The sequence below is a fragment of the Tetrao urogallus genome (assembly GCF_951394365.1).
Source record: "Tetrao urogallus genome assembly, chromosome: 1".
NCBI lineage: Eukaryota > Metazoa > Chordata > Aves > Galliformes > Phasianidae > Tetrao > Tetrao urogallus.
Window position 1 is genome coordinate 184,327,012 of NC_136813.1, and position 16,793 is coordinate 184,343,804.

General features: G+C 37.4%; 1 protein-coding gene across 1 annotated transcript in view; it reads right to left on the minus strand.

Annotated features, from left to right (window-relative positions):
• Positions 1 to 16,793, minus strand: part of PCLO (piccolo presynaptic cytomatrix protein) — a gene marked incomplete at both ends in the record, with an annotated part of 318,827 nt that overhangs the window by 119,915 nt on the left and 182,119 nt on the right. The window contains 2 exons of the mRNA XM_079538014.1: positions 8,626 to 8,707; positions 15,944 to 16,092. Coding sequence (XP_079394140.1) covers positions 8,626 to 8,707; positions 15,944 to 16,092 — 231 coding nt within the window. The remainder of the gene's footprint in view (positions 1 to 8,625; positions 8,708 to 15,943; positions 16,093 to 16,793) is intronic.

A 16,793-nucleotide genomic window follows, 5' to 3' on the forward strand; every position in this document is an offset into this window, starting at 1 on the left:
GGTTGAACATGGCTTCCAGACTGCTGGAAGTTATGAGAACATTGCACTCCTGTCCTCTTTTCTTACACATCTTCTGCCATCCATGATAAAGTGCTAAAAAAGGTTGTGTTTGACCTAATGAGACTGCTCTAATATTTACTGCATTTAGGAAAGGTTTGCACTTGTAAGGGGTGATAATTTATACCTGCTGAAAGTCTTTTCCAGGGAGATGCATAGACTTGTCCAACTCAGAGTAATGCTTCTGGTAACAGCCCCGGATGCAGCTAGCCTTCTTCTTCTGCTAGGGTGTACAGTGTGTAGCTTACTTCCTACAGTGACCTTCCCAGTGGCCTATTCTGCAGATTTTCTTCCCAGCCAAACAGTCCTTGCCTTGTGACATTGTATGGGTTTTCTTCTCTTCAGGGGTGGGATATGTATTTGTCCTTCAATTTTACAAGTTTTCTATTGGTCCATTCCTTCTGTCAGTCTTGGTCCCTCTAAATGGCAGCCCTGACCTCAAGAATTTTCCATAATCCAAAGCCATCTCTAAGTTATGAAAGTTTACTCCATCATCTCCTCCACATCACTGATAACAATATGAAATGATGTAAGTCCCCAGATTCATTATGTGCCCTTGGAAAAACACAACCCATTAACCACTGCTCTCTAAATCCATCTGAACAGCTTTTTAGTCATCACATTGTCCAGACATCCTGACTACATGTAAATGTAAAGCTTCACAAAACATTACAGATTCTTACAAGAATGAACCATAACAGACAATCTTTAATCTGCTCAGACAGTATTTCAGTCAATCATATTTGGCTTCACTGTAAAAAAAAAAAAAAAAAAAAAAAGACATTTTTAATTCTACAGAATTAGCTTTTGCTTTTCGTTTTTTGTTAATGGTCTTCTTAACAAGGGGAAAAAATTAATTCATATTTCACATAGAGTGAGTCAACTCTCTCATCATAAGAAAGAGTTACATAAATTATGCTCTGCTCATTTGTCACAACTTAATTAGTATATTATGAATCTGGCATATTAGTGATTTTTTATTACAGTGCAAATAACAGGTTAGTTCTAGGAGAATGTTACCAGTTATCTTAACATCTTGGACCAAAACTTAAAACTGTTTGGCTTTGTTTAAGCATTTTGTAAGTAGTTTTCCATCCTTTGACACTATCTATATTTTGTTAACGAAAATAACAAGTAAAGGCTTGAAGACTTACCTTATACTAAATTCTCTTAGTATATTCTTAGTTCTCAACCTAAGTTCTCTTAACTACAACTTTGTGTGCTGACCCTTTATTACAAACATTGCATAATGTCTCTTGGTACTACAGACTCATACAAACTGTATACAGGTGTTTATGTAACTAATCAAACATATTTTTTTTTCCCAATACAATTCTTAAAGCAAAGAAAATCTGTGTGATATTTGTGCAAATGTGTATTAGCAATGGCTAAACCAAAGCTGCTCTTTGAAGAGTGTGTGTATCGTGGGGAACATTTATGTCCCCACGACATATGGGGCACATGGTCAACGTTTTGAGGAATCTGTAGAAGATACCACTGCCTGTTTTTTAAAGGTACCCAGTAATGCCTCAGTACAATTCTTCTCGAAGGAAAATCAAAAAAATATCTCAACCAAATGGCTCTGCTGCACAAGGGAATCAACTGATACAGTGCTGCATAGGTAACTGTCATGAATGAGGAATAGTTTATGAAACCATTCAGTGTAAAATATCCTTCTTCCAAAACAGATAACACCTGCAGCCACTTAATTCTTTGAAAAAAAACCTGAACTTTACAGTGAGAAAAATACTACACGTTTGGGGTGTTTAATTCATTAAAAGAAGTGATATGATATGAATATAAATTGCAGAAAATAAGTGAAGGAATTGTAATTCCTTTGTCATTAAGCTTCAAATTAACTTTTGACTCATTGCTTGGAAAAGTGCCTAAGCTGGCAGCAGGACAGACAGAAGCTTAATGTGTGTTCTCATAAGAGGCATCACAGTGCAGCTGTTCATGCAGTCCCACTGCAAGAACCGAGTTGCCATTTGACAGTTCATTTCTTACAACCACTCAGCCTATGGAGTTGGGCCAGCTTTGTATCTATAAACAGGGAACTGTCCACTAAGACACATGTTGAGACCTTCAGTTCATTTCATATGCTCTCTCCCTGATGATAACAGACGCTACTGAATGAGGTTATAAACTGTATCCAAACACCTCTCATCTGCCTTGGATTTAAACTTATGTCTTTAGGTAATGACATCCCATTACTTCTGTTGTACCAGCTTAGGCAGGTAATAAATCAAATGAAAACAAAATAAAACACAGAAAAATAATGCTTCTACACTTTAAAATGGGGCAGTTAACAAAGTGATTTTCAGTTCATTTTTCTTGTTTGGTTGGTTGCTATTTTAGAATATCAGCACGACACTTGACACACTGCATCTTATTTGTATTATATAAGTTTGACATCTAAAAAAAAATAAATCTTGAAATATCTATTACAGAAGGAAAATGATTTATGAATTAAATAATTTAGTAGTCAATTAGCTGCTTAGTAAAATTAATCCCTTAAAATACTCATTTTTGTGACAGGGATGAGGATAAAATGTTTAGCTGCATTGTTGCTTTAAACACTGAACTCTTCATTTCCATACCTAGAGAATTAAATTTTCTCCATTTCAGTGACCTGTAAAATCAGAAATCTTAACCTGATTCATCCTGCTGCCAGACCTCCTGAAAGTGCACACCTAACACACTTCAGAGAACTGACGAAATAAATAGAGAATAGGAGGCAATCATCCTCAAAATGTTACAGCACCCTGCTCTGGAAAATGTATCCAAATCAAAGGGGTATTTGTCACTGGGTGATGTGGAGCAATGTGGTCCTTTCAGCATCCAGTCTTCCCCACTTAGTTTGATTGTTCCATAGCTTCTTCATTATAGCCATAGGCATTCATCACATCTAATTTAAGATCTCTACAGGACCAAAATCTCAGTCTAAGACACTTTGTGCTTCCTTTATAATCAAGAAAGAAAAATAGTGTTATTTGCCCTTTCTAACTGAATCACAGAATCACAGAATCACAGAATCACAGAATCACCCGGGTTGGAAGGGACCTCAAGGATCATGTAGTTCCAACCCCCCTGCCTAGCAGGGCCACCAAACATCCAAACATCCAAACACCAAACATACAAACTGCCTCATTCTAATGTAGTTATAATAGTATAATTACTATTTTTCATAGCAAGTATTCAAAGATGGGAACACAGGGTCTTCATTTCCCTCTGAGAGTTGCTAAGATCATTCATATCTCCCCTGAGAAGTGAAACCTTAATCTGGTATCTCTGTGCATTTAAATTTCATTAGTTGGACTTCTGTCAGTTTTGCCCTAATGTCCTTGACATTCATCCAATCAATGACAGACCTTCCTGAGTATCTCCTTTTCTAGTTCTTTAAGAGAAAGTGCTGAGCTGTGTTAGACACAGTTAGAAATTGACAGATGCTATTTCAGTGTCTTTCAATCTCACTGTTACATGCCTGCTTTCCTTTTGGCTTTCAATGAGAAACAGAGGGCTCAGCAGAATTCTAACTCTCAGTAATTGCAGTGATCTGCTTCTGCATCCTTTTCTGCATTAGAGCTATGAAAGCAAATTGCACCTTTATTATCAGTAGACAGATTGATCTCCCAGTTACTTCTCCTCATCTTGTGGTCTCACTAAACTTTCTTAAATAGGTATTCATACACTGAAAAATGTATAAACAAATGGACCTGCCAAAAAGATTTCACAGGAATCATTTTAAACACACACACTAGTGCACTTCAAATAATGTTTGTTCAGGTAAAAGGAACATAAACATAGAATATATTGTAGCCTGGCTGTAACAGCTCTGTCTCTTTCTCTTTACTGATTTAGCTTTTGTGCCACATCTCTGATAAGCAGAGAGTGCTTGAGGGAATTATGGTCGTTAATTACAGATTAGATCCTTCCCCAGTGACAAATGACTGCTGGAGGAGGATATTTTTAATGCAAATTATTATCTTAGTTCTTCACAATGCTAAAGCATAGAAAAAGGATAAGCAATCATCTGTGAAAAGAGTCTGAGGACAAGTGACGACTTTTACACTTTTACCCTAAGTCCATTATTACTATGCCATATTCAGTATGGCCTATGACTGTACATAATGTGTTGAGTTTTCTTCCTTGATTAAACATCATATATTCACTGCACTTCAGTATTTTGCTGTAAGAACTTACAGGTGAAAGAAGTCTAAACATATTGGGTTATTTGTTCAGAGACTGTAGCTGTGTAGATTTGACACAGAAAAGAACTTCTAATTCTCCTCCTCTTTTCTCTCTGAATAAGTATCCCATGAGTTGGCATGCTTAAGAAATGTGGTGCTGGGTACAAGAATTAACAGCCCTTATGAGAGTATGAGGCATCTCTGACGTGTGTGCAGCCTTGCAGGTACCCTGTCATGCTATTAGCTGTTTCACTGACATCACTGCTAGAGTGAAGATTAGGGACACAATCTTCTGCACTCAGTCTAATTCTCTCTCTCTCTCTTTTTTTTTTTTTTTTTCTCTGTACTATAAAGTTCACTGCTTTTTCTGATTTGTTTTTTTGCTTTTTTTCTCATCAGAATTGAAGAGGATGTTCCAGAACATAGACAGCCTGCCTGCCCACAGGTACGTTTTGCTTCTCAGAAGCACAAGACATCCCGTATTTGGAAAGGGGATAGTAATTGTGACTGAGTCCCCAGTGAGACAAACCTGCAAGAATTATTTTGACATTCATGCACTCCTTGTACAGACATATTGAGATTCATCTACCTCATTGGGAAGAACAGGTTGTATTTTTTTCTCCTTGCAACATTTCCAAAGAGTCTGGCCACATTTAAATGGCATCAGCAGCCATGTCCTCCTTTGCCTTCTTCAAATATTACTCTGAAGTGTTGAAAACCAGAAGAGGAAATGCCGGCAGAATAAAAGAGTACTTATTCTGTTAATGCTAAAGGATCCAAAGGAATCAAGGGAATCTCAGTGAAAGCAAACAGTGAGTTTCTGGAGTGTTAAGTACTGATACATTATCATTCATTGATCACTGCCATCCTTGCTTTGACAGCTCACCAGAACCATGATGCCAATTCTATTTTTTTTTTTTTTTAATGTTGCAAATTATTTGTCTTTGCAGAGAAAATCCTTGGCATTTCCTTCCAATCCATCAGTCTTGCCTGAGGAAGGGATAGTGCGTGCCTTGAACAGAAGAGCTGTGAGTTTTAGATGATGGCATATGCTGGAGTACACTTTCATTTTTCATTCAGAGCTACTGTTCTCTTGCCATCACAATTTTTCATTCTTAAACAACTCATTTATATGCTAAAATTTGATAAATGTTTCAGTGTGCAAAATTATGCCAGATTACATAAGAGACACCAAAGGCATCTGTATCTTTCATTAAGCAAGAAAGCAAATAAATAGAATTCATGTGCACAGAATATGTAATGAGAGAGACTGAATTTTATAGGAATTGGGATTATTCTTGCTACTGATATTTATATTGAGACAATTTCTGAAACCTTTATCATACAGTAAGTTCCACTATGGTAAGCATGTGGTGAGATATTAGATTGGATATAAGAAAAAGACTTTTATTGATAAGGGTGCGGAGGCACTGGAAAGGCTGCCTCCAGAGAGACCCATTCCTGGAGACATCCGAGGTCAGGCTGGAATTCAAATTATTGATGGTAATAGAAGGATGAAATTTGTTTTGTCCTATACTTGTAGCTGTGGTATAGCTGGTACACACTCATGCTGTGCTTGTGCTTACCCAGCACACATTACTTAAGGTACACTATTTGTGTACTTAAATGTTGATCTATTTTCCCCATGGAGAACCTGGCAGTTTCGGGAATCTCTCCAGGCTGTTCCTGCTGTTAAACTGACCAAACTGCATGTACAGTATTTAAATGATCAGCAGAAACTATTCTTGCTTGTGTTGAAAAGACCACACAGGACAGTCTTTCATGCACAGCCAGAACAGAGGATGCTCTGTGCATACTGTCAGACAATCAGAGCCAATGGATGATGCACACCCTGCCGTGGGCACACAGGACCTGAACAAGTCCTAGATGTGAGTTCAGGAACTCAAGCATTCAGAGAGTCTTATCCAAGGCAGCTGCAAGAATATTTGGACAGACTCACACTGCCTGGCTGTCCTCTGGGGAGATCCAGGTCCAGCCTTGGGCATTATCAAGTTTGTTTTTTTTTCCTAACGTACACTTTTCCTGTGCATATGCAACAAGAATATGGTGAAGAGATAAACAAAAAATGATTCAACACCTCAGTTGGTACTTTTGACCGGAAAGAGGGTGAAGGGGAAAAAGGCAGAGGGAGAGGAAAGGGGGATGGAGAAAGGGTGGGGAAGAGAACAAGAGAGAGGGAAGAAACCAAGAAAAAAAAGAAAGAATCCAACCAGCCAGCCATCCAACTACAGCATCTAGATTAATACACAAAAACTTCATTGGTGTCTAGCTGATTAAATGAAGAAGCTGTGGAGGAATCAGAGTATATGTTGTTTGATTTACCATTATTTTAAGAAATTTCTGTTTTGTAATAGATTCCCAAGTCTGCCTCACTGTCTGGCTAATGAGACTTACTAGAAGTTTGCTGATGCCAGTTAATCAAAGTTGAATTTTTAAAGCAAACAAAAACCACATGTGCAGCTCTGGGAGAGCCCACTTTCAAAGTTCAAGGCTCAGCAAGAAGCACTGCACAGGTAAAGAGCTTTTCTGCTTTAATTCCTGGGCTCTGAGTTGGGGGAAGGAGCGAGTTGTGAAGTCAAGAAGTTACAGTACCTAAAACATGTACAATGAGTGCGAAACATGACAATATCTTCTTGTTCATCTACTCCCTACTGGTACCTTGTTTCACCCTTTCACTCCTCTGCAGAATCTGCACTTCAGCGTTCTAATACTTGTAGGGAAATCTGTATACACTCCACACAGTCGTATATGTCTGCAGTGCTTCAGGGATTTATCTGGATCACAAACCAAAAGTATGACGGCAGCTGGCATAGCAGTCCAATACAGCACAGCTACAGAAGCGAGCTTTAGCATGGGCTATGGAACCTTGAGGCAATATTCAATCCTGTGTGATCTCATGCTGAGCAGAGCATTAATAAGTGGGAAACCAATATCTACACCTTGGTTGTCCAATCGTCACTTACAAGGTATTTCCCCTGATGCATGGTTGCCAGCAGCACAGCTAGTGGAGAATTTGGAACATTTTAAGTGTAAGTAATTTGACACAGGAGACTCGGGCCTTCAGCAACATTAAGACATGAACTACACAAGGTTGGGTGGCTGTCATTCCACTTGTTCTCATAAGAGAGCAGCTTGGATCACAGCATGACTCATCACTCCCCGACGCAAAAAAGTCTCCAGGAGGATACTCCTGTTGGCTGTAAGGCCCCAGGCAGGGAAGGCTGACAGAAATGAGGATGCTGCTTTCAAATGGTGCTGCGTGGGTGGAAGGGTCCTGATGTATTCCAAAATCTTTAGTGGGTGTTACACTGTGTGACTGGTAAGAAAATGCCTGATAATATATACAGAAAATTCATGTAACACCCTAAATATGAGGTAGATGTGGGGAGTGGGAGTGATCAAGATTTTACTGCCAGAAACCTTGTGTAAACAATATTTAGCAATTCAAGTGAGTTCATGCCACTTTCTAGTTAATGCTCTAGGGAACACCAAAGCTGGCAGTCAGTAATTACTTCTGCACAGAAACAAGGTTTGACACACACTACTGCAATTCTTTAAATGGAAAGAAAGTCTTACGGTTCCAAAACAAACCCACTTAAAAGCACGTACCTCTGAAGGAGACAATCGAAAAACCTCTTAATTTTTTATCAATACTGTATGTGAAAAGAGTGCAATTCCAAAAGTTCCATCAGAAAAACCTTACCCTTGCAACGTCTGTAACATGCAGTGGTTTGCAACCTGATACCTAAAAGGTCAGACTGCACTCCTGCTCACAGCTGGGAGGGGAATGGACGTAACTTCTGCCACTTTCTTCTCCTTGGCAAGCAGAATCTCATGTGAACATATGCATGAGTTAGGCAAAAGAGAAAAAATCTGAAATTCTGAGAAAAATTTCCCTATGTGAAGATATCACAGAAAAATGGAATCTTATTTTTCCAATAACCTCTTCTGTAGAAGAGTCCCAGTAGCTCTACAGAAAGAATAAAATTCTCCATTCTATTCCTGCTGAATACCTACATAAGCCTACCTATTTTTCTGATTCCCCTGTTGAATATTACCGAAGCTTCTCCTGAAAAGAATACAGTTATATAAAAAGCAATTGCAAAGCAGACTACTGATATGTACATTACAACAGATTTTCCCTCTGCTCTTAATGTCTACATAGCTTAAGTATCTCAAACAGTAGTTGTGACCTTTTTTTCTGCACTGCTGCTTTCCATTACAACCAAATAGTAAAATGTAAGATGACCACTGAGTCTCTGCTGCATAAAACACAGGAAAAAAATTTAATAGGGCAAATACTTTTCATCAATCATGCTAATCAATTAATGTCTCATAGAGGGTTGTTGCCGTTTACCTGAAACTGTGTGATCCTTTGGGTCTCTCAGTAGTTTGAGTCTTGCATGAGGGAAAAGATACTGCAGGGGCTTCCCATTTATCTGAGGAACACAAATATGCATGTCATTAGGAGATAACATAACATTAATTGTAACAAGTATTTTAGACAGTTAAAACAGAAACAAGCAAATGAACTTATTTCATCAAGGGAAATATCACAACTCTGTGACTCAAACATCCCCTGACTTTCGAGACATGTTTGTCTGATCAGAAAATCCTTCTGCAGGGGAATCAATATTTGCTTCCAAAAAACTGAGATTCAGTTTCAGTATGGCAGCAGTTCTCTTTTTATTTCCTAATGACTGGAAGGTGATTTCTGTCATCTGTAGTTTTTCTTAGCATTAATCCTTTGTCCAAACAATGTTTGAGAGGAGAATAAGACATACAATCTCTGTTATAAAATACTGCTCATATGGACCTAGACAAATGGTGGTGAATGTGCAAACAGCCATAAGTTACTGTTCTAGTTTTATCAAAGAAAAATGAACTAATGTACTTCTTCATCAAATCTTAAAAGCTTTTTAAAAGGCCTGACCTAAAACTTACAGGACTACTGTTTATATAATCATGAGTGGCAATTCACTTGGGCTAATACTGCAAAATGTCATAGCTGAAAGCAATGCATCTCTGCAATGTGTTTTCAAAAGCCAGCTACAATCACTCCACCTGCCCTATGTGATGGGTACAGAAGGGGCCAAGCAGCACGTATCAGCCCATCTATCAGAGAAGATTGCTGTGTATTCTCACCAAAACACCTCTGCAGAGTGTTTTACCACTCACACACCTCACATCCATCACACACTGTTTTTGTCTGCAGTTTTTGTCTTTCAGAAGCATAGAAGAATCCAGCATCTCTGCCGAGCCTGAGCTCCGTACCCTGGCTGAGAGATGGGAGCAGAGCTGCCTGGGGCTGCTCATGGCTGGGTGTCAATGGGACCTGCAGTGGAATTCGGGAGCTGGTGGAACGATGTCAGTCAGTATGAACACATGGACGTCTGAATGTATCAGCAGCCTGCTGCCAGGTGGTTATTACTATTATTCATGGTTAAGTAGCATTTAAAAGGACTAAGCTCCTCCTGAACTAAGCACTTCAAATTCGGTCTCTGCTCTGGAGAGCCTTATGATGTTAATGGATAGCATACAGAAATGACAGGAGGGGAAACAGATAAGTCAAGTCCCACAGTGAGCAGGAGTTCATACATCATTTGTCATAATTCAGTCTCTTTTCTAGTGGATGGCACTGCATCTAGAAGGATGAAACCCTCTCATAGCATACTGTAGTTTCAGCCATAATTTACCTCAGCCGAAAGAGAAATCTGGTAAAGGACAAGTACTGCAGAATAAATCAGAACAGAGATCAGGCAGACTTTATGACTTACCCTGGAATTCTGCCAGAATAGAGGGTTTAATGCTAGTAAAAGTGTGCACAGTGCCATGAGTTGTACATGCATATAAATGGATAGGGACATTGTTTTCCCAGTTATTAAAATCAGCAAGTGTAGTTCAACAGTAAAAATGATGATGCATTTATCACGTGTAGCTTCCATAAAATTGTAAAAAATCTTTAAAATAAATGTTTCTAATTTTATTTTTAATTCAGCAAATAAGAAGTAATACAAAGTAATAAAGTTCAAGAGAAGCAGTATGAAGATACTAGAGCATATACTTAGTTGGGATCCATCTTGGTGGAAGCAATTCAAATTTAATTGAGGAACACTGCAGCTCATAAACTTCAACTTACAATTTCTTTATTCAGTATTGCTCTATCTTGTCTTTCTTTAGCAGAATTGCTTTCTGAGTAAAAAATAATCCAAGAATATGCAGAAGCGTATTGTATAAAATTCACTGACAAATATATCAGAAAATATAGACTGTCTCCTGCTTTAGTATATTACTTTCTCATTACTTTCATTTCCAGAATTTTATGATAAGTATAAATCTTAGTGATTCATAAAGTTGTGAACAAAAGCATTAACGTTTATTAACATTCAGGGTATTATATTATTTTCTATTGTTGGTGGGAATCAGTGCTTAAATTGAACATGACATTAGGCACTTGCCTTCAGAATGGTTTTGTGTCTGAAAATGGCAGGAGAATACATATGAAAGAACAAGAGTTGATGTAAACAGAGTATGCAAGGAATGACAATTATGTTGGTTTTGATGGTTTTAATTTAACCATTAATGCCCGTATTTATCTGAAATGTATGATATTCAAAACCCTGCACAACACAAGTCGCTTTGTACTTGCATTTGTTCGCATTTTTTACTTTTTCAGAAGGTGGTTTCCGTTACCTGAATGTATGTCCTGGGGCCTTCTTGTTGAGTTGTCCCCCAGTTATCACCATGAAGACAGAGAGGGCCCCTACTGCAGTCACACAATCACTCAAGGGTGCAGGAGTGTAGGAGGTGAAAGCCTCCAAGCCTAGATTTAGGTCACAGGGCTTAAGGTGACTTGACCCTTCACTACAAAACCCACAGCATTATGCCATAAGTCCTTGCCACGGAGATCCTTTCCTCACCATTCCAGGAGCAGCCAGTACACTCAAGCAATGAGTCAGTCAGCACTGATAACATTATCCTCCTCTGATTACAGCACATTTAAACTCTCCAGCGTATCTTTCCCCCAAGCATCCCATTTGAGTTGACACAGGACTCACGTCGCATTTTTCAGCACATTACTCAGAGAGCCCTTGAGGGCTCCATCCCAGTGAGCTAAATGAAAACTGGAGTATAAAGCATTTCCTCCAGGAATTTTAGCTCTGGTCATGTTTGATGTTATCACTCAGCATTAAGCCCTTCTGAGAAATTGAATGAAGAACAGATAATTGTGCTGAGGTTTTCTACCACTGTTACAGAAAATCAATTTAAATATATACTCTATTTTCTCCTTGTTGTCTTTTAGTCTGATAAAGAAATTCTATGGAAGCTTCACAGAAGTTAATTCTATCAGGTAATGAGGACAATTAAGAAGAGTAAATTTCCTTAGTGTTTTATTTATGTAGAACTAAAGTGCATTAAATGTATTTTGATATTCCAGGCAAAGTCTGTAACAACAGCTATAAAGTATGACCTGGGCTTTGGAGCAAGTCAACACAGCCACTGAAAGCCCTGCTTTTAAATAGTGCTGCACTCTCTTTCCACCAAAATCTGGGACAATTTGATAAGCTTAACCTCAGTCCTTAAGTGTGGGGGTAGTTGTTTATGAAATTGAGTCTTAAAGGGATGGAGGATATTCAGATTGATGAGTTAGAGAGTATCAGTTCTAATTTCTGAATACCAAAGGCCATTGTATGAGTACAGAAGCCTGGTGACAGCCAGAACCAGGAAATTCTATAGCTGAGGCAATCATGATTCTTTGAGCTTTTGCATTTCCTCTGCACAGAGCAAGAATACCAAGTTCTCTGGAAATCCTAGCAGTGCAAATATCTCTGTACTGACAGATCTCTGATGATCAGGTATTTTGCAGAAATATTTGGGAAAAATGGTAACAAATGCAAGGTTCCTGTACATGAATGCAATGAAAAGGGAGTGATGCTTGCTTCTTCATGGAGGTGAGTGTTGCACTCTGAATTTTGATACACAAGTCATTCTGTCATTCAGTGAGAATAACAGATCTGAGTGACTGAAAAATGAACAACTGCCTGCTAAATTCTATCTAGACTTATAATGAGGTGGCAGCAAACAAGTAACACATTTGATATTGTAACAGTTACACTCTTATTTCCTCGTTATTTCCAGAGAATATGAAAAAAAAAAGGATAAAAATAAAAATATGACTCCCCAAAGCCTGAAATAGAGTAAGTAGTTTTCTAGAAATTCAATATAATCTCCTTGAGAGTTGGAAAACTATCAAAACTAAGTATTCTGGATTTGTAGAATCTGGAAAAGAAGTTCACAAGTAGTCGTCTGGATCTCTTTCATAAACATTCTCATTTTGACACCGCTGCTTACTTCATGACCCATTTTTCATCATTCTTAAATGAAATATTTCAGCATACTTAAATAGAATATTATTTAATGTCCTAAAATTGCACGAGTTATGTGTTATTTCAAGGAAATGGTACAGTTCTAAGGACCAAGATGAGACATAGGAGAATGATATTTCAAAGATTTAATCTATAGAAGTCTACATTTATTTTTGTGCTCAGAAAACTCTTGCCAAAATGAAGTGATGACAATACACTGGAATTATTATGAGTTTATTAATCATTTAGGGCTTAAAAGATCAGCTGCAGTCACAGGAAGGTCTGTATTGAACTCCCTCCATTAAGAAGCTACTTGTCTCCTGTTGAAGTAATCTCACTGTGCATCTTTATCATGACCCCTTTTTCCCCTGGCACATCCTTATAGTGTTCCTTCACAGCCTGTTTGAAACAGTCATATTATTTCAGGATATGCAAATAACTTTCACAAAAATTAATCACTAAAAGCTGTGATATCTGGGGATTAAAAGAAGTCCCTGGTTAACTGGCAGTGACCAAGTGTACTGTTAGGGTCAACAGGGATCAGTGAGAAATCTGCAACAGATTACATATTGATTAGGTTTAAACCACTTTTACTCTCCTCAGGTAAGCAGTTCAGAATCATTGCACAGGGAAACAGCAATTAAGGCAGTACACTGCACTGCAATTGAATGTGATTTAAAAATACTATGTGGAGTTAAAGAAGTTGCTATAGAAACAAATATATTTTAATATTAGTAATACAGTATATGTGAGCTTAATTCCTTGTTTATAAGAAATCTGTGGAAACTTGGAAGTTCAGGCTTGTCACTCTGCTGCACAGTTGCTTCAAAAGCAAGGTGTGTGCTTTATTTATTACCTTTACATGTACAAGCTCTGTGAGACATAATTGAGCAATTCTGATTTCATCTAGTAAGTAAATTGGAGTATCACATGTGAAACAAAATCTCAAATACAAATATGATTGAAGTCAGCAAAGCTTTTTTTTTTTTTAAAAAAAAAAAAGAAATACAAGTAGCAAATTTAGCAAATGTACAGTGTGTTTTGAAACTTTGACTGATCTGACAAAGAGATTCATGCTATTCATGGAAATACTTCCTTCTGCAGTTGGTTTGTGCTGTGTATGGAATATTGAGAGGTGCAAATGGTTAACTCAGAGTCATCCTAATTGATTTCCAGAAAGCTTCTGCAGCCAGGATGGCTCCAGGTGAAACTGGACGTGTTCATATGGTCAGGATGAGAAACAGTTTGTCATCTGGAGCCCCACAACACGAGGCTGGACATCTCTGCGCAGAATTGGTCTTGTGGATACAGTAGAGAAAGCACAGGGCAATGAATTCAGAATTCAATGTGAAGCTAAGGAATGAAACATTTAAAATGACTCCGACATTTCTTACCTTGTCTTAAAATAATTTTGTATCTGTATTCGTATGAAAATCATTTATTGTCTCAAATGTTCACAGATACTTAACATACACAATTTCTGAGCAACATTTTGACAATGCAGATGATGCTGAATTGGTGAGAACTGTCATTTCTCACTTCTGCAGACATGGTGAATTAATTTTGCATTGTTAAGTGCTGTAGCTAACCTGGATTGCAAGAGATGAAGGGGGAACTGCTCTTTCTTGTACACTGCTTTTCTTCTGCAGCAGCTTTACGTTTTTGTTCACAGAACTTACAATAGTAAAAGCAGCACAAAGAACTATTCAGAACATGCTCACTCTCCCATTTCCAACTAGAAAAACTTTTAAAAATGCCTTTGGCAGGATTTTAAATGCACCATCTCTCTTTCCATACAAACATGGGGATAGTACAGTAGCTTTAGAGAGGATAAAAAAATTCTTTGTTGAAATAATTTGAGAAACTCTAGCTGCCTTAAGATCTCCTCCCTCAAAACTTTGATCAAAGTCCTTGAAGCAGTCCAAGTGCAGCGCTATTTAAACAAAGATCAGACCTTCTTGATGAGTAAGAAGTCTTGGAACAATTTCCAAGGGCAAAGCAAGGATCTGAGGAATTAAATACATCTTACTGAACATGTCCATATCAGCTTATCAGTATTTCTCTTCTTGGGCCAATGTGATTACTAACGTAAATTTTTCATTTTATGTCATGATGCTGAAGTAGTCAAATACTATTGTGTATGTTGAGAGCAATGCATATTTTCATGAGGATGAATGTGTTCTGGCATGTTTTGTTTTTGTTACCACTGGCATTAAGAGCTGTGAAGATGAAAACATCCTTTATCTTGCCATTAAGCTATGTGAGAGCTATTTGAATAGATTTGTTGTAAAGATTATCTTGTAAAGATTATCTTCTAAAGCCTTCTTTGTCAGCAAGAAGGACTCAGTATAACTTAGGCTGTATAAATCTGTGAATATGCTAAACTAGAGATAGGCAAAAGAAAAAAAAAAGTAAGTCACAGCTAGTATTGTAAGATATTTGAAAGCTTACTTCATAAAACTTAGAATCCTCATGAAACCTACATTCTATTGTCAAATATGCTCACCAGCCAAAATAGTTCCTATCACTGCATGAGAATAGGATATTCTGCTCAGGTGCTATCGAGGAATAAACATAGCATGCTGAGTTCTTAAGGAGAATAAATTGGCCATGCCATACTTTCTCTTGCTTCCATTACATCTTTTGGAAAACAGTGTAATCAGTGTTGGTCAGTAAAAATGACAGCTGAAATAATCAAGTGAAGAACTTAAAGATATCAAATGAAATTTATAAACTCAATTAATACCAAGAGGGTATTTGGTGGTTTACTAAGTTGAACTGGATTTCAAATAATCAAATTTGAAAAACAGTATGGTATTTTTCTTTTCACTACAATAAATGAGGTATTCTAATTATTAGATTGATTCATTCTTTCTGATTTATTTTATACTTGATCACAGAATGGAATTACATTGACCAACTAAAGTGCAAGCTAATGTAAATGGGACAAAAGCAGTTCTTTTCTTTAGACAACTATAAGGAAGTTGAATTTGAATGGAATAAATCTGGTAAGGTAAAATCAGACCAACCATGGATTTTATTTACAGAAATACCTGCTATATTTATAGTTCTGTTTATAGTTTAGTTCCTTAAAGGTATGTTTCAGAAAGTCAAAGACAACGTATGAAATTAATACTTAAATACAGAGAAATGCTATTTTAATGTCATCATCAAGTATTGATGACAAATACAGGTTCAATAGCACGTCAACTGAATTACTGGAATTTGATTAATCCTACAGTCCGTCCACTGTTGAACACTATGATGATTAAATTTTCAAACACTTATCAAACTAAAGGAATGGCTTACTTGACAGCTTATTTGATCTTGGTGTTGACTTGGTGGTCGAGAGTGGGACAACTTCTCGGGCAGCCTTCTGTCGAGGCCGTGTCCATTCTCCAAACGAGATTCCCTGGGCTTGTCAAACCAATCTGTTTCTTCACGACGGAGATGATAGGCTTTGAAAACCAAGGACAGGTAAAACGTTCTGTTCCAGTGCTGGGCAAAGGGCAGTAATGTGCATTGTGCATAGCAAGCATGCATAGTGGTTATTAATTGGCCATGCAGCTAAAGCAAAGTAACAGGTGAGAATTCAGACATTGAATCGAGGCATAATTTAGCTGTAAGTGATAAAGCAGAGTGAGAAGATTCTGTTTAGGTTGAAACTGTGGATATTAAATATCAGAAGAAATCTACTGCTGAGTGCTGTAGCCATTTCTTCCCTTGTGATAGCTCAGAAATACACTGTAGATTCCACGTATTTCTAAGACATTTAATGAAAAAAGAGTCAAATTTAAAAACAAAAACAAAAACAAAAAACGAAAAACAAAAAACCTGAAAACCTTCAAAATCTTCAGCTACTTGACAAACTAACTTCCTAAACTGAACTTTTTCAATTTGGAGATCGTTTAAAACTAGTTCTATGAAAACTGAGCCTGTTTATTAAATCATGTCATCCCAAATTAAAGAAGATAGAAAGTAAAAGAAATCTATTATCTTTCTAATTCTAAGCAGAAATTTTTCAGGTGTTATCATTTTGAATTTCATCCTCTGATTTTTCAGTAAGAACCTTCTTTGTGTCTGGAAAGCTAGAGTGTTAGCTAGAATGTTCTTCATGCAATAAATCACTTAGTTTTTACATTTGCAATAGTTTTAAACT